This window comes from Eurytemora carolleeae, unplaced genomic scaffold, assembly GCF_000591075.1.
Source record: "Eurytemora carolleeae unplaced genomic scaffold, Eaff_2.0 scaffold1155, whole genome shotgun sequence".
NCBI classification, from domain to species: domain Eukaryota; kingdom Metazoa; phylum Arthropoda; class Copepoda; order Calanoida; family Temoridae; genus Eurytemora; species Eurytemora carolleeae.
Window position 1 is genome coordinate 78,444 of NW_019397057.1, and position 23,833 is coordinate 102,276.

The following is a 23,833-nucleotide window of genomic DNA, read 5'->3' on the forward strand; positions in this document are numbered from 1 at the left end:
CTGAAAATTTTTTCAAAAATAATAAAAATTTATTTTCTTTATTTCAAGTACAAAAATAAAAATATAGTTACAAAACACATATAACAATACATAGTAACTGGTTGCAATGTGTGGGAATACATTATCTTTCATAAAAGGGAAAATGGATATAATATTTTTTTGGAACACTCGAAGTTGTTCACTAACATGAATTCAATAATACTGAATATTTCTATAATACTGAAAATGAATTACAAATTTAATTGGTCCATTGTTCATAGATTGATGGCATGCCTGGGTTTTCTGTTCGCAATCCATAACTGCTCGCATATTGTATTTAGCACCGTTGCAACCTAAAAATTTGTTAAGATCATCTTATCAACTAGATTTTTGTTTTTTTGAAAATAGGGGTTGGATTACAAAAAAAACCTTTGTTTCCGGTTCTGGTACCGAATAAAAAGGGAGGCGGTCGGAAAGTTTAAAATTAGAAGGGTTAAAGAATCAAACTCATTCTTTTTGAAGAAAAAAAGATGGGACTCAGTGCTTCAAGAAAATACCAGCTCATAACTTTTTAGGTTTGTTTTCTCTAGGTCACTATTCAAATCACTTTGTTCGGATTTACAATCTTTACGAGAAAAGATCTTATAAAAGAGATCACCACTCACCAGCGCGGACTATTAATCAAGCTGGAAAACAATTATTCCCGGCCAAACCTAACAATTTCGTTTTATATAAATAAACACAGACCGAGAGGAACTATTTTGAACCTGGAGGTTTACTTACCTTGAGTAATTGAACAGTTTTATATTTGGTATTCTTGAAGCACCATATCAAAAAAAATAACTGTCTTAAAACCATTTCAACTAAATTTAAAATCTTCCGTCGCGTTCCCATTCTGTAACCCGGTTCCTCAATCCCAAATACCTCCGTGATGCTACCCGGATTTGAGGAGTTGGTTTGATTTCTCACACAAACAACCGGAATATTCCAGTTCTGTTCAAACTCCGCAATTTCTCCCGCCGAGACGGTTGTCTCAGCTAGATTCCCAAAACGGTTTCCAACAACTAAAAACAAAAATTTAAACTACAGAAAATTAGGTAAATTAGGCATGAATGATTTGGATTTCCGTATCCCCATACATATAACTAGAAATTTTCTGAATCAGCATTGCATTTTAAATTAAAAAAATCATTATAACATTTTTAACTTTAACAAAAATATGAAATAATAAAAATAAATGAATATGACAAACCTATCGGAGTTATCGGATCTTGAGGTAGGACTGTTCTCTGAACTAGGGCAGGTATCTCCTCCCAAGAACTCCGGTCGGAGAAGGAGAAGAGAACAAGAACTCCGTGTGCTCCGTCCTTGCAGGACGGATACATGTGTCCGTACTTTTTCATTGCTCCAGCCCCCGTGTCCCAGATATTCAACTAGGATTGCGTAAATAAACTACGTATTAAAAGAAAAATGAGCCACATTAACGTACAAGGGTGTAAAGTTATAAGAATTCCCCCCCCCCCCCCATGAAGATCTGGGGAAAAAATGAAAAATTAGACATCAAAAGGCAAATTTCTTTCTTTGCCATTTTTAATACTTTTCACACAAAAATTTATTTATTTTCCACTGAAAATCATTTATTTTTCTAAAATTAACGAATAAAACCCTAACTTCCGCAGGGAAAAAATATTTTAAAAAGAGGGGGGGGGGGGGAATTTTCAAGAAAATATACACTTTGAAAATAAGAGATATTTATCAGGCCTAATTGGCCAAGAGACCCTAAATATAAAACGCAAAGGAAAATGCAAAATAACATAATTATCCCAAGGAAAAACGTAATAATATTACATCTATCAACGGCAGTCATTTCAAAGACAACTTCATTTAATTGTTATATTTTGAAAAAAGTAATGTTTTCCTCTAAAATATTTTTTTTTTTCACACTTTTTTCCAATAATTTTGGAGAAAAAATTTTTTAGAATTGTAGTTTATATTTGTTGGTAAGAAAATTTACAGAATACCTTGAATATACGAAGATTATTTTGTAGTTTAGCAGGCCAATAAACAGTCGTGACGCGTAAACCAGGACTTTCTCCGGCTTGTCTGTTCCATGCGGGAAGACCAGCCAGCCAGCCGGCCACCGCCGATTTTCCAACACCAGTCTCCCCAACCAAAAATACTTTGTACTCTACACATTCTAAAAATTTATAAAATTTATTTTTTAAAGCGGCAAAATTGTTAATTTCTTCTTAAAGGGAGTGTTGGAGTGTTTGTGAATAATGAAAGGGGGTATAGCTTTTAATACCTATTCAAAAAATAATAAGCCTGTACTCCAATTTCATTTTTCCCAAACACTCCCTTTAATTAGAATTGATTTAAGAGTTAATCATTGTTATTATTTATATTGTTTTTACCTATAGAAGGTGGGATATTAGGATATTCCAGTATACCATACAACCGTCTATTTCCTGTAAATCAAAATAAATATCATGTAATTTAGATAAAATTATAAAACCCAGCTCTGTTAAATAAACCCTTGTTACAATCAAACCTTCCAGATTTCTCAAATTATTTTTTCAATTTTCATGTAAAATATAAAAAACTGTTTAAGAGTGCCATTTACGATTCACAGCGATTATACCACTTTAGTATTGTTAAAAGTATCAATAAGCTTTTTAATTTCCAACGTTACAGAGAAAAAAACCAAGAACTGGAAAATAAAAAAGCTCAGATACTAGGAAATGTGAGAAACATTTACGGTTTTAAGTTAGGGGTCCCTTAAACAACATGGACAATCTTTTTCCAAAGGAACGAAAAGTACATTTTTTTATCCTTTTTTTGTGTCCAAACACCACGAAAACGACTGAACTGAGTGGGTCCAATAATTGTGAAAACTTACACGACTAACGGAAGGTCTGTGGCTAAATTGAAAAAAAAATAACTTTTACAAATATGCATTTCCAATGAAAACAGGAAAATCCTTGAAATTTGTTATTGTACTTATGACTAAAATTTACGAAGAAAGGCTAGAAATGGCAGGTGGGTCAGCAACCAAAAAGCTGAGATTAATTGTATTTAGACTCGCCCCGAAAATTTAATTTAGGTGTAACCCCGAGTAAATACAAAACCTGTAGTTGGATGAGCAAGATGAGCAAGTAAACCTTGACCCTCTCCACTCTTATACCAGTCCGGAGACAGGACGGATCCACGGAGCATCCTCAGATATTCTACTTACTCCGGGTGCATATTAATCCAACCATGCTTTCTGAAAAATATTTTTCCTAAAATCCAAAAATAATCAAATATATTTCTCAAGAAAATAACAATATTTATGTTACATGTATCACAGAGATGTTTTGTTTAGAATGCTGAAAACAACTCGTCTATTTCTTCTAGCACTCCAGTATCCCCCATACCGTGTGCCTCCTCAAAGTCGAGGATGGGTGCAACGGTTGTTTTAGCAACAGGTTCCGAATCCAATTTTGAAGAAGTCTCTTTAACTGCCATTTCTCCGACCATAAGAAGCTGAGCTATCAGATCTCTCTCCTCGTCTGTAACCTGAGCCTTCTTCAGGTGGGGTTTGGTCTCCGTCTTGGGTTTCTGTTTCTCCACCTCTTCTTTCTTCTGTCCGAAACCAAGCAGTTTCTTCTTTGTATTCTTCTCAGCCTTGCGTTTCTGTTTCTCCAGGATTTTGTGAACTTTCTTTTGTTTAGATTTTCTGATGTTGATTTGTTTGAAGCTGTCCAAACTTACCGCAGGAACGACAGGGGTAGGTGGTGATGAGGGAGCAGGAAGGAGTGGAGGAGTTTTGGGAACTTCGGGAACGGTTTTGGGGATGAGAGGAGATTTTGCTCCTGGAGATCGACTTAACCTCTCCTGGTGTCTTAACCTAGGAGTCAGGACCGGAGAATCTATGTCAGGTTCATCAATACTATCTATTTTGCAGCCAAAGTGTCTCCTGGATTTGTTCAGTAACCGGCTACCCGGCCGGTCAGATCGACTTCCAGCCCGACTTCCTGGTCGACTGTCGGACTGACTTGGCGGTCTATCCATCGCACTTCCAGGTCTCGAGCATTGAGATATACCTCGAACCATCTCATTCATTTCTTCTGCTGGAACATTTTGAAATTTTACTTTTCTGGGCGAACTTTCAGTCGTTTTATTTTCACCTTTTAAACTGGAAACCTTTCCATTGGTCAGAGGCTTCTCAGAATCTCTGTTAGAATGTACTTTAGACTGAACTTCATCAGGGGTTGGATTTCCTTCTTCATCCATCATTCCGTATTTCTTCCTAAGACGGTCAGATGTTCGCACAGAATCATCATGCACTGAGGCTCTAAGGTAACTATAGCGACCACTTGTTTGCAACACGTCGTCTTCGTCGTTAGAACTTGATTCACTAGTCGAAGGTCTTCGCCGTTGCTTTCTAGATTTAAGAAGACTTGAGAGTTTTAATTTGCTGGCAATTCTTTTCCCAGTGTCCGGATCTGAGCTTTTTGTGTCCAGGACATGGTCCACCATTGAAATGACGGTTTCATTTGGGGAAATATTTTCATCATCGTCGTCATCATTATCGTGCTGACCCTCTCTCACAATCTTAGCCTTGGAAACAAAATGGCGTTCCCTCACCTTTACCTTTGGCATTCGGCCGCCAAAAACTCGTTCTTCTAATACTCGTTTCGAATCATCCTCGTCTGATAAATACAAGTTGTCAGATTTCTTCTTTAATTCAAGATCTTCATCAAACTCGTTCTCAGATATATCCAGCTCTTCAGGACTATCAGTTTCCTCCAACAGTTCTTGCTTGATCTTAGCCTTGGATTTATCAACGAGTACACGGATTCTCTTCTTGGGATAATTTTTCTTCACCATTCCAGCTTTATTGTCCTTCATCCCTCTCTTGGTAAAGCAGGATTCAATATACCGGATCACTTCAGGCTCTAGCTTTGACCTGGCCTTGACTGCATCAGAGAAGTACTGGGTCGGCTTCTTGGTGTACCCGGATCTATACCTAAATTCTCCCGCTTTTTCACTCACAAGTGCAACAACGTACTTGACGTCCTCCTCGTCCTTCACATAAACAGGGTTGAAAGCAATCTTGACTCCGTCCATGGGATTCTCGAAGAAGAACTGCAAACACTTATCCCCCTGGCCAACTCGAGTGGTCTGGGATAAAGGTTGGACGGATTCAAGAACTGCAACACTAGTCCCATGATTCTCAATAACAGGAGAAAGGGGAAGTTCAAGTTTGACCGGAGGCTTTTTGACGTCAATGACGGGAGATTTGCCTCCGATGGAGGAGATCATTTTAGCAGCAACAACCGGAGGCAAGGTTTTAATATAATCTGGCGGAGGCCGATCTGGTTTATCGAGCTTCTCGATTGTTTCCTTAGAAAGTATTTGAATTAAATCTGGAATAACGGGTTCTTTACTGTTTCTATCAAACAACTCCTTACAGAAGGCGTTGAATTCAAAATTATTGGTATTGTAGTTAGTTCTAATAAAATCCAAACAATCTGGCACTGTAAGCCTGTACATGCTTGTCACATGATTAACCTTCATGTAAACCTGGAAGAAGAAATCAACGATGTCCTTTAATTGCTCCTCTGGAGACACCTCCTTCTCCTGGAACAAGGCCTGCAGGGGTTCAGTCTTGTTCCACTTTTTCATTAGGTCCTCCATGTAATGAGTAAAGTTAGTGTATAGCTCCGAATCTACCCTCCAATCCTTCCAGATGAACCAACCTGGACCGAAGGTCGATGGTGCCGGTTCTTCCACAACCACCTTTTTTCGTAGTTTCTTTCTCCCTGGTTTGTGATAAATAGTCTCAGCTCTCATATTGTGCGCTTCAATCTGATCACTGTCAGCGGTAAGAAAAATCTTGTTAGAACCTCGGTTTTCAATCTCAAGGTTGTCTGAAGCATTGGGTAGATCTATACTCATGTTTTGGGCAACATGAAACACACAGTTAGACATAGGAGTCGGTGCTTCAACAGTAGGGGGAGGTTCGGTGTAAAGTGAGGAGGAACCAGACCCAACCTTACGAACATGAGCAAAATCCGGATCATCGTCTTCAAAAACCATGAGAACAAGAGTAGGGATTGTCACGCTCGTCTCCTGTGGAGTTGGTATAACAGACGCTTTGATATCTATCCCTGTATTCAACATTAGTCTGTTACTCAATGATTCCATCAGAACTGGTATTTCCGAGTCAGTTTTTTGATCTTGTTTTACATCCTCACGTTCTTTCTTCTTAGGTCGTCTTTTGTTATTCGGTTTATTTTTACCGAGCACGCTCTCAAAGCACTCAGCGCCATCTGCTGCAATAGATGCATGACTGATATCCTCCACGCTATCCATCTCTGGGATGATAGAATGATTCATATCCTCCTCCTGCTCCTCCTCGTGGTCTGGTCCACGGGGTGTGGCAGGCATAGGAGACATTGGTTCACTTAGTATCATGCAGTATTTAGGAGATGGAACCCCATGCTCCGTAAACCCTGGTCGTGGTGAGGGCAAGGTTCGAGGAGAATGATAACTCCGAGCAGGTCCTAGAGGTTTCTTAAACAAGGATATATTATCCTCAGGCGTGTTCTCGACAATTGGAACTGTTGCAGTTCCCAGACTTGACTGAATACTGAAAAATAATTAATTAATTATAAAATATTTCTCTACATCGTTGTAACTCTTCTGTCGATGTAATATTAAGTTACCCTCCATTTAAATAGTAACATGTCTTATTCACAACCTTAATCTTATCAAAAATATGGAGGATAACTTCTGATACTTTCTCTATTGTTTCTGATACAGAGAAACTTCAGATGAAAATAAACAGTTTTCAAAAACAAAAAAAAATGGATAGCTAATTTATTTTTGATCAGACTAAGAAAAGAATGGTACTAATTTGAATCGGACATGCCACTCTTTCAATGAAGGGTCACTAGAAAAAACTTTTCATTCCTTTTCAGATTTGATTTTTTCTAGTAGTTAACAAATTAAACCTGGAAGATTGACAGTCCATATCCATCTCGATCTCAGTTTCCTCAGATTCTTTCTCCGAGATAGACATTTCATCCGACTCACTAAATAACATAATTATTACTGATAACTAATATTTCGACAACATAAAATGATCAAGTCATGACGTGAAATCTTTATAAATATTAAGGTTACCGATTTGAATCGGGCATTGCCATCTTTGCATGGAGGCCTCCATACAAAGATTGGTCATTTGAAAATACGCTTACAGTCCCTTTAAGTAAAAACTGGACATATCTGGATATAATACCTTATATTTGAAGTATTCAGGGTGTCCTTTCCTTCACTTTTCCTCGGAGATCTTTTCCTCTTCTTCTCCCCCTCCATCTTGACCCTGTTCTCCTTCATGGACTTCTTCGTGAAGCACTTCTCCACATGCTTGATCACACTCCTCTCAAGTTTACTTCGGGAGACAACAAAACTTCTTTTTAAACCTAAGAATTGTTTGATTCAATTTCAACATAATTATTAATTATTATAAATCAGAATTATCAAATTTGCAACAATAATGAAAACCTTTCTCCAGATTTGGAAGATTTTTTAAAATATTTTCCACGCATTTTTAAAAAACATATTTAATCTTTAAAAAATGAGGAAAGCATAACTTGCAGAGATACCCTTTTTTAAAAGTATTTCAACCTTAAATATTGTTCTTCATTAATGTTATAAACCCCCCCCCCCCCCCATCCCTCTATTCTGAAAAATGTAAATTTTTGCAAAACTGATTTTTAGATTTTCTATTGAAAACTACTGTTTACCTAAATTTCCTTGGATTTTGTAAGCTTTAAACTTAAATTTCTCCGCCTGCTCCGTCACAATGTTCACCAAGTGCCCCATGTCGACTTCAGGTACAAACACCGGGGGAAAAACCGCCAGGGAACCCGTCACAGGATCGGAGAAACTAATTTGAGCACACCGACTCCCAGCCCCGGTTCTTGTCTTGGTATCCAGTCCATCCTGAGCTGGGATGAAGTTGATCTGAATCTCCTGATCCTCGTACATAATCTCACACTCCGGGCTCCGGGACTGCAGTTTATCCGGAGTATGAACTTCGTCAAGAACGGCCTCATTTACAACTATAAAGTGGTCCATAATCGAACCATCTTCCCGGAGAGGATCCTCTTGATCAGAATCAGGAGACATTCCTTCAGGTTCTACAGTGCCAGCATCTATAGGAATATTTTCAGGATTTTCTACGGTTTTTAATTTTTCTAATTCAGCCTCGGAATCTTCTTGTTTTCTTTTACTGGTTGAACTAGGAACAAATACTGCAGCGATATCGGAACCTCTATTCATCTCTTTACTACAAGTATTATTGTGCTGCTTTCTTCGATCCTTTCTTTTCTTCTTCTTTCCTCTCTTTTTTATCTTCCCAGCACCCTTACCATCTATCAAAAAAAAAATTAATATATATTTTTTAAAAGATTTGTTTCGGAGGTATAAAAAACTTACCATCTGTGCTGCATTCTGATATTGTAGACATACTTGAACATTCACTCACTAAACTTTCCAGTTCAGAATCAGAACCTTCAAATTCATCCATCTCTTCATCCTCATCTTCTTCATCCATCACGCTCTCATCCATCCCGGAGTCTAAAAATATCATAAAGTTATCAATCAATGAATAACACATCCTCTTTTTGCTCCTTATTTTAACTCTCCCTGAAAGGCCTTTAGTCTAAAGAAAGAAAAAAATTTCGAACATGATTTACATAATTATCCTCTCGCAGGACTGGGGGCTGGGGTAACAGCTGCATGATGCGAAATCCAGCATGCAGCAGCCTGACCCAGGTCGTATTTACCAGTATACGACCTGAAGCTTACATCTCATTATCTGATGGGTCGGTATACTCGTTTTTTCTAAGACCATTTAGAGGACAAATGAGGCCCTCCGTTAAAATATATTTAAATCCATCACAAGTTTTCTGTTTCTCTTCCTGGACTTCAAATTCTCATTTCGGATTTGGAAATTTAATGCTTAGAGGGACTGTAAGCGTAATTTCAAGTGACCCTCCGTGCAAAGATAGCAATTCCCGATTTACAACAGTACCCTTAAAAGCTTTGTCTGATCAAGTATGAATTTGATAGCCATTATCCATGTTTTTGTTTCTTTAAACTATTTATTTTCATTTGCAGTTTCTCTGCGAAAGTGACATGCGCATTGCAACTCCTTATAAAGTCAAAGGAGAAATCATCAAAACTTTTTGAGACAGAAAAACGAAGGCATCTTCCACAATCGGAAATTGTCATCTTTGCAAGGAGGATCACTTAAAATTACGCCTACAGTCTCTTTAAAATAAACCTTGTTTACAATATACTAAACCCCTTGATATTTTACCTTGAGCTGGTGTTAGTTCGGGAGTTTGTGTCTCCAGCCTTGAATTAAGAATGTGAGCAGCATGTTTAGGAAGACGGATTGGTTGTCTGACCGCTACAGGAATAGCTTTAAAAAAATCCCGGTCATCCAGAGCGCGTTTGGGTTCACCCTCTGCTCCAGATGCTGATTTAGCTTGTGTTGAACCAGGTTCGGGTTCGGTCTGACAAGAACTTTCATTACATTTCTCTAGAATAGTCTGAGGTAAGAGTTCATCACAGTTTAGCGGATTTTCTACAGGTTCTTCGGGAACATCAGCAGATGGTTCTTCACCAACTCTATTATCAAGAACTTCACTAACTTTATCAACAGGTACTTGTTCACTTTCTTCTAGGGGTTTCTCAGGGAGGTCAACAGCTAGAGAATTCTAAAATTAAACCAAAATAGTTATAAGGTCTTAAACTAGTTTTCTGGGGGTAAGTTCCCCCCCCCCACTAGATGTTTTAACAAATAAAAAAAGATCCTTGCACATTAGAATTAATAAATTGTAATTCTTACCCTAAAGTTGTGATTATCATCTGAAATCCTAGGTTTCTTTTGATTCGGGGAATTGATTTCTTCTGGACTATCCTTTAAATCTCCTTTTCTCTTTTTCGAACATACATCTTCGTCTTTAAATGTAACCTGCTCTTTGCTGTACTCAGAGAACGGCCATGGACACTAAAAATAAAAAATATTCTATTTTAGTTAAAACTAAAAAGTCACATCAGAAAAATCGAGATTTATATGTTACTTTCAGCTGGTGCAATCAGGGGCTTATAGGGTTTTGTTTCGGGAGGTGGGTCTTAACCAAAGGCGACAACCAACCAACCAACCAACCAACCAACAAACCAACCAATCAACCAACCAAACAACCAACCAATCAATCAATCAATATATTAATCAATCTATTAATCACTCAACGAACCAATTCGCAATAAAATGACATATCATTTACCTTATCGCTTTTGCACATGAGAACAAAGCAACCATCCTTCATTCGGAACTTCTTGACCTTGTTTTTCTGTCCTACCCCCTCACACTGGGGGCAGTACTTCGGGGGGTTGAGCAGGTCCAACATCCTGACACAAGAAACTTAATAAATGTTTTGATTTTAGTTTGTTGACGGTTCCTAGACCTTGACTGTCAATAACAAAAGAGGGCAAACATGAGGCAATTAAAATATTTGTTTTGGTATATTCCTAGTATACGATTTTTGGAGGGGGGGTCCAAAAATCGTATACTCGGACGGATACAGGGTGAGAATATATCTTTCGAATTTAATGTACTTTGAATAATAGTTGAAATGTGTATCACTTAATGAAAGACCCAACCAAATTTAGAAGAAGTGAAAAAGCAGTTCACTCGATAAATAATAACTTAAAATTAAAATCTACTACATAACACTCGATATGTGTGTAACATCCGAAGAAATACGGTCCAGTACCTGAACCATTTATTAAAATAAGTAAAATTTGGAGTTCACTTGCTCAAAAGTAAACTTAGAAATAAAGTATACAAATTCACATTTAACTTACTTGATTGGAATTGCTTATTAGTCAGTTTTACTGAAATCTCCGAAATTCACTATTTCAGAACGTTTAAACGAAATATTTAAATACTCAGACGCCATCTCTCTGTAGAACTAGCAAAGATACTTTCGCAATGGGCAGCTGGTCCTGGGATGCTTGCCCTGAAAGGCTGTTACTCTAAAACAAGCTTAGATGGCGTTAAATGCAAGCTTGAGAAAGTCAATAAGCATGTATTGCTAGAGACATCTAGCGAAAATATTTCAATGCAGATCTTTATTTTCCGTAAATAAACACAACTCCATGAAATAATATGAAAAAAATATCAATAAATTCATAATCATAGTTTTAAAAGAATGAAAACCTTTAGAACCGCTTCTTACAAAAATTAAAATTTACAAATTATAGATTGGAGAAGCTGACTATAGAACATCAAATTTTAGTCAGCGGCTCCATATTTGTAGATAATTCTACGGGGCATTCTTAGACATTTATTGGCTAGGTTGTTTTCGATTCGGTCCAGGAAATTTCTTTTACAAATACAATTACGTTAATTTCTGTTTTAGGTAGTTGCTACCAGGTAGTTGCTACCGAAAATTCTTTTGTAAGGATTGCCTTGCAATGCTTCAAGTAATAACTGTACTCTCTGTACAGTATTTAGAATTATCTAGAAAGTTATGTAAAAATATTGTGAAAAAAATATTGTGAAACATGTTGCGTCATTATAATTAAAAAAAAATTTAGCTCTAAACATGTCTTTATCATGTGTTAATTTGTTTCTTGAATATTTTTTCGGTTTAGTTAGCAACAAATCAGTGAATAGATGCAAATTAAAGGATTCATGATAATTCGAGAAATCGAAAAATGAAAGATAACCAAAAAAGTATCTTTTATTAAAATTTACTTACTTGATATAAATTTCAGAAAACTCCCGGCTAAAAATTCAATTCCAAAGCTCACTAGTCATGAGGAGTGTTTAGATATTTCGCTAACATCAGGTAAATATTTATTTTATTGATTTTTCAAGGATCGTGTTAAATTACTGTTTGAGAATTTTAGTAGTTTCATCAATTAAAATCTATGATGCATCAGAGGCGTAGTCAGGCAATGGGTCTGTCCTAGTATACGATTTTTGGACCCCCCCACCCCCACCCTCCTATCAATTTTGTACATGACCATTTATTTTTCAGCAAATTTATTATTATTTATTTTTTTGTAATTTAGGGTTAGGTTAGGTTAAGATACTTTCTGGGCCGAGCGCTGCGGCTAGGATGGGCTAGGGGGCCGAGTGCTGCGGCCACGGGTTAGGTTAAGTTAAGAAACATCCTGTCACACCCATGTACAAAATTGATAGGGGGGGGGGGGGGCCCAAAAATCGTATAATAGGAAATTACCCAGGCAATTTTGAACAGATGAAAATATAATTTATCTGACTCTTACACCCAAACCACATTTCCTTCACGAAACTTTTTTGGTAATTTCTTAGAGAACGACTTTTGGACCCCCCCCCTCCTCCTATCAATTTTATACATGGTTATCATTGGTCATGTGGCCGCAGCTCCCGGCCACCTTGTCTGTCCTAGCCGCGGCGATTGGCCCCCTAGCCGCAGCGCTCGGCCCAGAAATTGTCTTAACCTAACCCTATGATAATAAAAAATAAATATTGATAATTTTGCTGAATTCATGTACAAAATTGATAGGAGGGGGGGGGGGGGGTTCGAAAAATCGTTCTCTAGGACAGAACCATTTTTTTGTTATGCAACCGTCGTGTTAACAAATCTGAACACTTCATCTAGTTCTAAAATTGTTTAACCATTTTTTTCTTCAGAGTTACAGAATGTTCCCGGGTTTCCGTGGAGGGGGGAGGGGAGGGTTCCCGCCCCCTTTCCAGGGGGGCAGGTTTCCCATGATGAACAATATGAATGGAATGGGGTTCCAAGCTTTTGGACAGTTTAATAATCGTCCTGGCATGCAAAATTTCATGCCCGACAATATGCAAAACAATTTCATGCCAAACATGGGCCGTGGGGGCCGGGGAGGAATGGGAATGGGACGCGGCGTGAGAGGAGGTATGATGGGTCCGGGTAGAATGGGACCTGGACCTAGCCCGGCTACTCCAAACCGTGGAACTTCAACATTCGACAAAACAACTCCAGTCGCCGACAAAACTCCAGTGGTCGACAATAGTAGCCCAGCAGTCAATAAGAGTAAGCCAATAGTCGAAAAAACGTCAGAAGTGAATACCTCTTCAGTCTCAACGCCGACTACTGCGACGAGTGTCGTTAAAACGGAGGTACATGAAAGATATAACAAAAAAATAAGTTGCTTGCTAGTCTTTTTTTCCCAGTTATGTACTTAAATTGTAAGTTTGGCAAAAATTTTCTGATTTTCCAAGATGATGATGAAATATTAGTCATTGCTGATTTATCATATATTTAATCAAAAAAATTACCACCTTAGGGCTATGATACCAAATCCAGTTGATAGCTAATTCATATTTTAGACTGTAACCAAACCAACGCCAAGTGCGTCATCGACGGCAACAACGACAACGACGTCTGCACCTAAAACCAATGAAGCAGAGAAGGTTGTACCTATAAAGCGTGCTCCGGTATTACCAGGGGAGAACGAACCAGAATATGACGATAATCTCTGTCTTCTTGATTGGTGTAAGTTGATTTTTATGAATTAATTTGATTAAGCACAACTTTCTTTGAGATAATGTTTGTACATCTTTTATTGTATTATATATGAAGAATAGAATCCAGTTTTATAATGTTTGGAAGTTTAAAATAATCTCTCATTAGAAATAATTTATCCTAGAGAAATCGATCTCATATAGACTGAAAATGTGAAACTGAAGGATATCGTTGTCTTTTTTATAATTTCCTCAATTTTCCTTTCAATATTACATTTCCTATGCAAGGCTATATTTTCGTTTATGTCTCGAACTACATAATTTTTCCTTCCATTCTGGCATTTTATATAGTGAAGAGCTATATTTTTCGTTTTGCTTGGCACTTTTGGCACCCTGACAGAAACAAATGTGCAACGCTTTTGGCACCCTGACAGAAACAAATGTGCAACTTTTGTATCTTAACAGTCCTCTTTTTCCGCGTTATTTTTTACCATTTCTGTATCAGGTTTTGGTTGATACTTTTACCATTTCTGTATCAGGTTTGGGTTGATACTTTTACCATTTCTGTATCAGGTTTTGGTTGATACTTTTACCATTTCTGTATAAGGTTTTGGTTGATACTTTTACCATTTCTGTATCAGGTTTTGGTTGATACTTTTACCATTTCTGTATAAGGTTTTGGTTGATACTTTTCTCCTTGCTGTTGAGGATCCGGGCTCAATTAGCTACAATGTCGTTTTCTTGGATAAACAGACGCATTTTTTGTTTTACCCCTCATGAACAGTATTACCCAAAAAGCATGAGATTTCAGAGACGACTGTACGGAATCTATTCAGTCTTCTATCTTACATTATAGGATCCTTGTAGTTGTAAACTATTCTTTTTCCTTTGATTTATTTTTTAATATGCCATGAAAATCATTATTGAGAGCAGAACCCCATTGAATTCAGATCGTTATATTTAATGAGATCATCATTTAAGACTCCTCCTTCGTGGGTAACTCCTTACCTTATTCACTTCTTAATCAATGGAACCCCAATTAATTGTTATTTTGTATAGATAACTCTGACCTGAACCTGAATATTAATCCTACGGATTTCTGCTCTGCGGAGGCAATATCTAAGAACGGGTTCGGATATATGTGGGGCGGAGCTAGAGCTACCTACGGAGCAACCAGGGGAAGAGTCTGTTTTGAGGTTCGTATAGATGGAAACATGCCTGTAAGCCACCTAGAGGAGGAGGAGACTCCGAATGTTCTCCGGGTTGGTTGGTCAGTAAGTGGAAGTAATCTTCAGCTAGGGGAGGTCAAGCACTCCTTTGGATACGGAGGAACGGGTAAAGCAGCGGAGTCGTGTGTCTTCAAAAACTATGGAGTCAAGTTCGGAGTCGGAGATGTTATCGGAGCTTATCTGGTAATATCACATTTTAAAAGTTTTTGATGTTTCTTGCACCTAATCGTGAGCTGTGATTATTCGTTTCTACTTTCTCAAATTGACGGTCAATTCCTAGAGAGAGATAAATGACAAATTTTCTTTTCAATAATGATTTTAAAATGTATGATCTCATCTCGTATATTCCTCGTATTTTAATCTATATCTGTTCCAGGACGTAAGCAGTGATTACTGCTTTATAAAGTTTACAGTCAATGGGAAGGATCAGGGGATCGCCTACAGGTTTCAGAAACCAGATCTCAAGGTAGAATAGGAATTCAATTTCTTAAAAATATTTATCTAAAAATCGTTTAACTAGTGGAAGACGGATGTAATTATTCATTTTCATGACCAATTTTTTAATATGAATATCAACACATCTTTCACTGTAGAAAAATTGTTAAAATATTATTTTTTGTCCAAAACTGTGGATGGGTTTAAAAAAAGTTCCTTATTGGATGAAATACTTTTTATTTTTCAATGATTTAAACATTTTGTATTTCTCTTAAGGGTCAAGCTCTGTTTCCACATGTTCTGACGAAAAATCAGAACTTTACGGTCAACTTCGGTCAACTACCTGCACCACTCTTCCCCCTTCTACCAGGTATAACCCCCCTCCCCCCTATGAATATTCATCTAACAGCAACTGATTCAGGTGTATATAAAAGAATTACCCCCCCCCCTTTTCATCCCTGAAGTGGTCCCAAAAATGCTGTGGCTTAACAATTTCTAAATAAACCAGTGTTCTATTAAAAAGTAAAAATAGTTAAGCTATTGTATATATATGTAAATGATAGGCTTTCGTGGCGCTTCGTGCCGCTCTTTCTCGAACAAATTTAGCTTTTAGAAATTTCTATGTGAGCAACCATTTTTTCGAATGTCATTTGAGTATACCACAAAAAAACTTGACCTAATCGGTTCAGCCGTTTTGACGTTTTTTTTATTGTATACAAAGAAACAGAGAAGCCAAATACATATATATAGATTTTAAAATCACGCGTTCACTGAAGGTGCTATAAATTGATTTAAATTTCTCAAACATTCAAAAAAATATCGTTCCTTGAAAACGCCTAATTAAAATACACTGCAGGATTCACACCTATTGGTCAGCTTGATGTTGCGGATGGTTTAGTGAGGGGCCCCCTGCCCCCACCATCCAGGGCAGATTGTGAGGTAATTCAATCCTACAATTTAATAAAATAACAATATAAAAATTCATAGTTTTTCTGCTTTCATGATTAGAATTGCAAAAATTTTGAATCAAAATTAGTTGATCATCCATAAATGTTTCTTGCGATTCAATGAGATGCTAATTGGCCTTATCAGTTCCGCTGTTTATTCAATACAATCATTGTTATTATTATCATTATTTAAACCTATTTATTATTCAAAATGCACAATGAACACAAAAAGTACTGTATATATTTACATATCTTCATCATGTACATTCTGATTTATGAGTTATTTTAATAAATGCTAAGATCGACATAACAATTAACAGTTAACTGAAGCAGCGAAGATACAATTATTACAATTCGTTTTTATTATCATTATTATAATATCAATTTTTTTAATCTTTTTTATATTGTTTTAGTATGATTATTTTTGAGGATTTTTATTTTTATGCGTAGTATCCACAGCTGACATGAAAAGTGATCAAGATCAAGAATCTAGATACATGTTCATATTGGTGAACAGTAATGTAAAAATATGCAGCTTTGGGATTTGACTGACACTTAATCTGATATAAGGAGATCTTCAACGATCTGAAAATGTATTTAGATTTCTTGTTCATTTTGGTCAATCCTATTTGTGGTTCAGGTCAGCTGTTTATCAATATAATTATTGATTTTAAGATGTGTTTATCTAGTTATCATAATTATCATTAATATCAAGATCTATTTATCCAGGTCCTGATGATGTTAGGACTACCTGGAGCTGGTAAAACCTTCTGGGCGGAGAAGTATGCTAAGGAGCACCCAGAGAAGAACTATAATATCCTTGGAACAAATAATCTTATTGAAAAAATGAAGGTATAATTTAAAATAGTTTAAGACTGTATAACTGACAACTGTAAAACAAATAGTATAATTGACCATAATAACTAATTATTGTTTTAATTGTATTGTTTTAATATATGCTCTGAATTTATCATGCCAGGAGATTATACAATTATACAAGTTCAATAGTTATACACACAACAGCTCAAAGGACTACAGAATCTCAGCTCCGGCTGCTGTATGGGGAAACTATCCTTAAATAACCTGTAAATCTACTCCTCATTCATATAAGATCGGAGTAAGATATCATGTACTGCTTTCGTCCTCTATACTAAACAACTAGCAGGGCAGGCTTACGCAGAATTGATATCAAGAAGATGAGGTCCATATAGATTACCTAACTATACCAGGAGCAACTTTTTACTTTTACTTTTTTTACTTTTTACTTTTTACATATTTCTATTGCAGTTGATAAGAAGAAGTTTTAATTGTATTTGCTGCGGAGTTCATAATTTGTAATCGTACTGCTTTATACGTACAGTTGTGCCGTACTGTTAGGTCAATGGGTTGAGTAGGAAGCGGAACTACCACGGAAGATGGGAAGTATTAATCAAGAAATGTACTGAATGCTTCAACACAATATTAGATCTAGCCGCTAAGCGACGTCGTAACTATATTCTAGATCAGGTAATTCGTTTTCAAATAATAATCCTTATTTCTCATTTGTGGATAGTGCAAACCCAAATCTCCCATGATGAAATGAAAGTTTTAAGTTGAACAAAACGGGGTGTTGGGCTCTCTGAATTTATCTTCTGTATGAAGTCATAATTTAGTAATTAATTATTATTTAAGACGAACGTGTTTCCAACAGCCCGTGGTCGGAAACTAAAGGATTTCAAAGGATTTACAGCTAAGGTAAAAAATAAAATGAAGAAAAATATTATTTTGTATTTTTTGTATTTTTTTTGTTTTTTTTTGTTGCATTTTTGTAAAATTTTGAATCACGTTGACACTGTTAAATTTCAGGCTGTTGTTGTTGTTCCGCCAGACGATGAATTCCGACGGCGGGTGGCGGAAAGGGAGGCAGTTGAGGGGAAGGAGATCCCCGACAATGCCGTCCTCAACATGAAATCTAACTTCGTATTACCGGAGTTGGAGGAAACCTTCTTCTCCGAGGTTTGGTATACCGAGCTTTCTCCGGAGGAATCGCATAAGGTCGTCAACAGGTACAACGAAGAAGCGCGCTCATCTGGTCTCACCATCATGCAGGGGGTGCGCTCCTTCAAGCACAGGAATGAGAACAAGCGGCGGGAGCAAAAGATTCCTCTTCCAGGGAAACATGTGCCCTGGGACAAGAAACCTGAGACTAAAAATTTTTCTGAGGATAAGGTTCAAGCCTCGACCTCCAGTGTCACCAACCCGGAGAAAACTGAGATCAAACCTGAACCCGTCTCTGCTTCTCAAAGGATAGAAGAACTAAAGAAGGAGAGTCGAGACCTGACCAAGAAATCGTCTAAAAGCAGGAGTCGGAGTAGAGATAGAGATCGAAAGGGTCGGGATTCTAGAGATCGTAGAAGATCTAGAAGTCGAGAACGTCGACGATCGAACAGTAGAGGACGGTCGGATAGGGTCGGAAATAATAGGTCTTGGTCCTCTGATCACAAAGATGGACGGGACAAGGGTCGTAAGAGAAGTAGGTCCAAAAGTCGGGATAGGAACAACCAGAGGTTCAAGAAGGAACCTGTTATTAGTCCATGGAACAAGGCTCCCTTAGATTCTTCAGGTTCTTTTCGTGGACGGGACGGTCCAGGAACATCTCGCGGAACAGGGTTTCAGCGAGGAAATGTCACTCAAAAATTTCAGGACGGAGCTGGAACATCATTGGGTGGATCTGGTGTATCAGGTTCTACTCCGGACCTCAATGAGAGGAGATACGACCAACCTTCTGACGATTTTGTGCGTGGCGGACGAGGGAGAGGTTTTAATCGAGGTAGGGGAGGATTTCAAGGTCCTCCATCTAGAGGACGCGGCTTCCATAGCAACAGACCTGAAGGTCAGTTCAAGAGTGAGCCTAGAGAACCTATATCAGATCCTGCCCTCCCGGAGAAGAGATGGGGGAACCAAGATCATGAGTGGAGAAGTAACCGAGGAGGATTAACTGAATCAACCCGTGGAGCTCCTAGAACAGCTTTACTCGGTAATTTTCCTAACTCAAGGTTTAATCCACCAGAGGAGAAGAAACCGATAGATAACTCCTGGAATCAGAGTGGACGCTCCAGTTCTCATTCGAACTATAATGACAATTTGGAGCAGGATAATGACAACTACAATAGGAATGACTACGAGATGAATATGAACGATCCAGCTCCGGGTAGATCCAACAATAGGGGAAATTATCAGAGAGGAGGTTTCAATGATTATCTTATGGAAGAATCAGCTCCGGTGGACGAGTTTAGAGAAGGTTCAGAGAACTCCTCGGTTCAGGTTCCAGATATAGATGAAGAGTTTGCCTCCAGGATGGAAAGAAAACTGGCAGCATATCAAGATGAGGAGGATCAGCGCGGATTTAACGAGCAGTACGGAAATATACCCGGAAAGCAAGGATTCAACCAAACTCAGGAATGGAGAAATGATAAATACAATACTGATGAAAAGGATAGGTTTGGACCAAATAACGGCCCAAACAACAGATTTGGACCAAACAACTCGGCTCCTAATAATAGATTTAGATCTGGCGCAAACAGCAGATTTGGCCCACCCAACTCTGGCCCAAACGAAAAGTTTGATCCCGTGCATGGTAAATCGGGTGGTTTTTCAGGACCTCCTGATAGATTTGGACCTAACTCAGGTTCGCATGACAACCTTGGGCCCTCAAACAGATTTGGAATGGATTCTGGATCCAATGATAGATTTGGTCCTAACTCCGGACCTCCGGAGAGATTTGGGCCCAATTCAGGACCAAATGATAATTTTGGTCCAAATTCAGGGCCCCACGGTAAATTTGGACCAAGTGACAGATTTGGACCGAATACTGGGCCAATTGATAGATTTGGACCCAACACTGGGGCTAGTGACAGAGTTGGTCCGAATACGGGATCAAGAGAAAGATTTGGCCCCAATCCAGGACCAAGTGACAGATTTGGCCGCAACACAGACCCACACGAATCATGTAGGCCCAATGATAACTCTGGACCGCACAACAGACTTCCTGGTCCTGTATCAGGGTTTGAGAAGAGTAGAGGTCCAACAGATCGATTTTCTCAAAGCAATTCCAGTTCCCATACAGAGTTTAATCGGTATGGATCTAGTGATTACACAGAGCAATTTACCGGTACCGACACTGCAGTTGAAATCGGAAATAAACGCCATTTCCCACCTGGTTCGGACCCACAGAGTAAGTTTGGCTTCAATATGGAACGGCAGGAAAAATTTGGTCCAGAGAATAATGTCTGGCCCAAGAATGAGCCTTACAACAAGTTTGGAGCAAATTTTATCGATGACAAGTTTGGGCCAAATCCAGGCCAGCTCGATAAATCGGGTCAAGAGCCAGGACGTTTCGGATCAAATATGCATCCGGATAAATTTGGTGCTGGGTTGAAAGGAGCTCCAGTAGGCAAACCTAGCAGTACATTTCCTCCTGAGACAAGTTTAGATTTTCAAAAGTTTTCCGAACCCCCGCCTTCCTTCCCTTCATCTGCTGGTTTTAATCAGGGTTCAAGATTCAGGAGTAATGATGAAAATACTGCAGGTGGCCCCGATAGTAAGCCTGGATATCCTGGAGGAAATGCAATAAAACCGTCAGGGTTTCAAGAGCAGAAACCTCCCATTATCCCGTCCTGGAATGAACAAGGTCCAAAGCTAGATACTGTGAGGGGTAGAGGAGAACCAGGCAGGTTTCCTATTACCTCAGACGGTGCAGGAGTAGGGATGGGATACTCGGTTCAGTATCACGGAGAATATGGATCTGAGAGTAGGTTTCAAGGCGAAGAGGTTGGAGGAATGTTGAATAAACCTTATCACGGCTCAGGGTACCCACAAACACAGGAGAATTTTCCTAAAGAGAAAAGCAGGTAGGTCTACATTTTAAAGTCACATTTATGAGCACAAAAATGAAAAACTCGAAGGTTTAGAGCAAGTTTTATTAAACAATCGAATCATGTAGATGTTTTCTTAAATTTTACAATAACGTTTACGAACAGTTTCCTAAATCTAATCAAAACAATTGAAACTATGATGTAGAGTTGTAGAAAACATTCCATACTACAGAATGCAAAGTAAAAGGGAGTGTTTATTTTTCTGTATATTATAATTTATCTCCTTTATTGATTTCTCATATTTTCATCTTTTAACACCCCAAATGCAGTACACATTTTTGATGTGTAGTATACGCACACACAAAAACTTGCCAAAGTTCACTGTATTATTATTATTATTATTCTACTATTTTCAGGACCCGGAGTAGAATGAACATGGATATAAATTCAATACCAGGAATGAACCCCCCTGCACCAGATGCTAGCCTAGGATCTGTAAATCCTAGTCCTATGAATCAACCTCCTCCGGGTTCCATGAATCCTGGTCCTGGTTCCGGTACTCCTGGAGGACCTGGAGGCTCTGGTCCGGACTATGCTGCTCTTCTCCAGTATCTTCAGTACTACCAGAAACAGATGGGATCGGAGGAGTCGGAGAGTAAAATTTAAAGGAAAAGATCGGGGTGTTGGAGGCGGCTTGGTAAGAGTTAAAGAGGAGTCAGTGAAAAAAGGAATCAGAGCGCAAGAAGTTTCTCAGAGTAGTATTTATGCACGCACACTTAAACCTAATTATAGGTTTAGCTCGACTGATTCTGAGTGACGTGAAGGCCTTCAGCACGTGATAAATTTTGTTATTAACCTATTCCGTGAGATGATAAAATTGGAATCCAAATTGTACAGACAAATTTGACTGTACAATTTATCGTTTGTACATTGTACAGTTGTAACCAAGTCGCGCATAGAAGGATATTGTGATCCCTAGCGCTAAATTTTTTCTTATGATTCTGCACACTATATAGATTCATGTGAAGTACAGTACAGTAGGAATCATTAAAAGATTAAGAATGCAATTTCGAAACTATGTGTTGTACAGTACCTCACAATGTAAAACATTTTTTTTAATTATGGTTTTTGTTCTCTTAAAACTCTACTGTGCCGTACAGTTTACATGCTGTATGTAAATAAAATCCAGTTCCGCCAGTGTACGTTAAAATATTGCTTGAAACCAACGAATGGGGATAAGGGCTTTCTTAGCTTTATTCTTAACCCCATTTGATGACAAATTTATGTTAATTTTTCATTGTGTTCGTCTGATTTGGTTAAATAAATTCAATTAATTGTTAATACCATTCATTTGAATAAACTTCATAAATAAACATTAAACAATGTAAACTTACCTTTCTAGGTCTTACCTTATTTACCAACAATGAGGGTTCCCCAGAAAGAGGCTAAGAATAATATTGATAATGCATTAAAGACGACCTACACATATAAATAGTATTAACTGAGTAATGACATTTCTGAAGTCTCCTTCGTTGAGGGTAACCCGGTCATGTAACTTCTATCCTACAGGATTTGCGTCCTAAAATACTTCGGACCTACAACAGCTGTAGGTCAGATGTACATTCTATTTTGTTAATCCGACCGACTACAGATATTGTAAGTATGTAGTTGACAGTGTTATCAAACGGATCGATGTTCAGGGCGCAGCACTCAAATTTAGGTACAGGGTGTCCCACGAAACATGACAATAGCAAGACGACTTTCAAGTCGTCTTTGGTATTTGAATTTATTTGTGACATTTAGTCTTCTATCTACTTTAACATGTATGATTCTTGAAACAATTATCACATAATTCTCCTAGCCGTGGCATTTCCAAAAAGTGGTCTGCGTTTTTTGTGCTTTCAATATTACTGGAGATATAAAGAGTTTGGTTCAGATTTCAATTTTGTTAAATAAAAGCAAAATTGTCGAAATCTGAACGAAATTCTTCATATCTCGGGCAATATTGAAAGCACAAAAAAGGCAGACCACATTTTGGAAATGGCAGGACAAGGGAAATTTTGTGATTATTATCTCTAGAAATTTACTTCTAAAATTAGGTTGACAAATAAACGCAGCAAATTATATCAAAAATCAAGACGACATTCAAGTCGTCCTGCATACTGTCATGTTTCGTGGGACACCCTGTAGGTCCGATGCACAGATTTTGTAGGTCGGATGCACAACTTCAATAGGTCGGTAGCACAACTTTAGTAGGTTCGATGCATAAATTTAGTAGGAATACTGACTAATCGAGAGCAAATATGTGGGGTTAGGTTGGGTTAAGACGAATTGAGCGATAGACAATATATGGGGTTAGGTGAGAACACTTTCTGGGCCGAGCGCTGTGGCTAGGACAGACTAGGAGCCTAGCGCTGCGGCCAAATTTATATAATGACCAAGTGATAGCCAATATTTAGGGTTAGGTTAGGTAAATATGATTCCTGGGCCGAGCGCGGCGGATAGGGGGCAGAGTGCTGCGGCCACATTTATAGAAATGAGTGATAGACAATCTATGGGTGCTATTGCGTTTGCACTACTGCCGTTTGAACTATTGCACGTGGTACCACGTATTATAGTAGTTCAAACAACCAATAGTTCAAACGCTCCCAGTGCGCATTCGAACTATTTTTTTTGTTCATTTGAACTATTATTATATGTTCAAATGACCCAAAAAGTATAGTTCAAATAAGGAGAAAAATAGTTCAAATGAGCAAAAAAATAGTTAAATGAGCAAAAAATAGTTCAAATGAGCAAAAAATAGCTCACATGAACAAAAAAAAATAATTCAAA

At 38.0% G+C, this 23,833-nt stretch overlaps 3 protein-coding genes across 4 annotated transcripts; 1 reads left to right on the forward strand and 2 right to left on the reverse strand.

Annotated features, from left to right (window-relative positions):
- Positions 1 to 24: 24 nt before the first annotated feature.
- Positions 25 to 3,244, reverse strand: LOC111711478 (REM2- and Rab-like small GTPase 1). The gene is made up of 6 exons (XM_023485852.1): positions 3,108 to 3,244; positions 2,394 to 2,447; positions 2,001 to 2,176; positions 1,232 to 1,412; positions 904 to 1,043; positions 25 to 332 (listed from the first exon to the last, which is right to left on the reverse strand). The coding sequence occupies exons 1-6, from the start codon at positions 3,193 to 3,195 to the stop codon at positions 255 to 257; spliced, it is 717 nt and encodes a 238-aa protein (XP_023341620.1). The 5' UTR covers positions 3,196 to 3,244; the 3' UTR covers positions 25 to 254.
- Position 3,245: 1 nt separating this feature from the next.
- On the reverse strand, positions 3,246 to 11,102 carry LOC111711477 (uncharacterized). 2 transcript variants are annotated; one of them, XM_023485850.1, is made up of 9 exons: positions 10,909 to 11,102; positions 10,329 to 10,452; positions 9,890 to 10,051; positions 9,356 to 9,758; positions 8,470 to 8,610; positions 7,776 to 8,405; positions 7,268 to 7,451; positions 6,981 to 7,061; positions 3,246 to 6,616 (listed from the first exon to the last, which is right to left on the reverse strand). In XM_023485850.1, the coding sequence occupies exons 2-9, from the start codon at positions 10,449 to 10,451 to the stop codon at positions 3,340 to 3,342; spliced, it is 5,001 nt and encodes a 1,666-aa protein (XP_023341618.1). In that variant the 5' UTR covers position 10,452; positions 10,909 to 11,102; the 3' UTR covers positions 3,246 to 3,339. The 2 variants fall into 2 exon arrangements, with proteins under 2 accessions (XP_023341618.1, XP_023341619.1); XM_023485851.1 differs by lacking the exon at positions 10,909 to 11,102 and adding an exon at positions 10,688 to 10,711.
- Positions 11,103 to 11,793: 691 nt separating this feature from the next.
- Positions 11,794 to 22,390, forward strand: LOC111711471 (uncharacterized). Its single transcript, XM_023485843.1, has 12 exons — positions 11,794 to 11,897; positions 12,728 to 13,192; positions 13,403 to 13,568; positions 14,597 to 14,949; positions 15,143 to 15,232; positions 15,478 to 15,571; positions 16,058 to 16,140; positions 16,878 to 17,000; positions 17,526 to 17,654; positions 17,820 to 17,882; positions 17,994 to 21,037; positions 21,418 to 22,390. The coding sequence occupies exons 2-12, from the start codon at positions 12,737 to 12,739 to the stop codon at positions 21,665 to 21,667; spliced, it is 4,851 nt and encodes a 1,616-aa protein (XP_023341611.1). The 5' UTR covers positions 11,794 to 11,897; positions 12,728 to 12,736; the 3' UTR covers positions 21,668 to 22,390.
- Positions 22,391 to 23,833: the final 1,443 nt, after the last annotated feature.

Bases quoted from the DNA above. Each gene is read 5' to 3' on its own strand.
- LOC111711478 (XM_023485852.1), bottom strand. From the start codon at position 3,195: ATGCTCCGTGGATCCGTCCTGTCTCCGGACTGGTATAAGAGTGGAGAG. The intron at 1,413-2,000 runs GTATTCTGTAAA...ACGCAATCCTAG, and splicing joins ATAATCTTCGTATATTCAAG to TTGAATATCTGGGACACGGG. The intron at 1,044-1,231 runs GTTTGTCATATT...TTTTGTTTTTAG, and splicing joins AGATCCGATAACTCCGATAG to TTGTTGGAAACCGTTTTGGG.
- LOC111711477 (XM_023485850.1), bottom strand. From the start codon at position 10,451: ATGTTGGACCTGCTCAACCCCCCGAAGTACTGCCCCCAGTGTGAGGGG. The intron at 9,759-9,889 runs GTAAGAATTACA...GTTTAATTTTAG, and splicing joins ATGATAATCACAACTTTAGG to AATTCTCTAGCTGTTGACCT. The intron at 7,062-7,267 runs GTATTATATCCA...TATGTTATTTAG, and splicing joins CTGAATACTTCAAATATAAG to TGAGTCGGATGAAATGTCTA.
- LOC111711471 (XM_023485843.1), top strand. From the start codon at position 12,737: ATGTTCCCGGGTTTCCGTGGAGGGGGGAGGGGAGGGTTCCCGCCCCCT. The intron at 15,233-15,477 runs GTAGAATAGGAA...ATTTCTCTTAAG, and splicing joins TTCAGAAACCAGATCTCAAG to GGTCAAGCTCTGTTTCCACA. The intron at 17,001-17,525 runs GTATAATTTAAA...CCGTACTGTTAG, and splicing joins ATCTTATTGAAAAAATGAAG to GTCAATGGGTTGAGTAGGAA.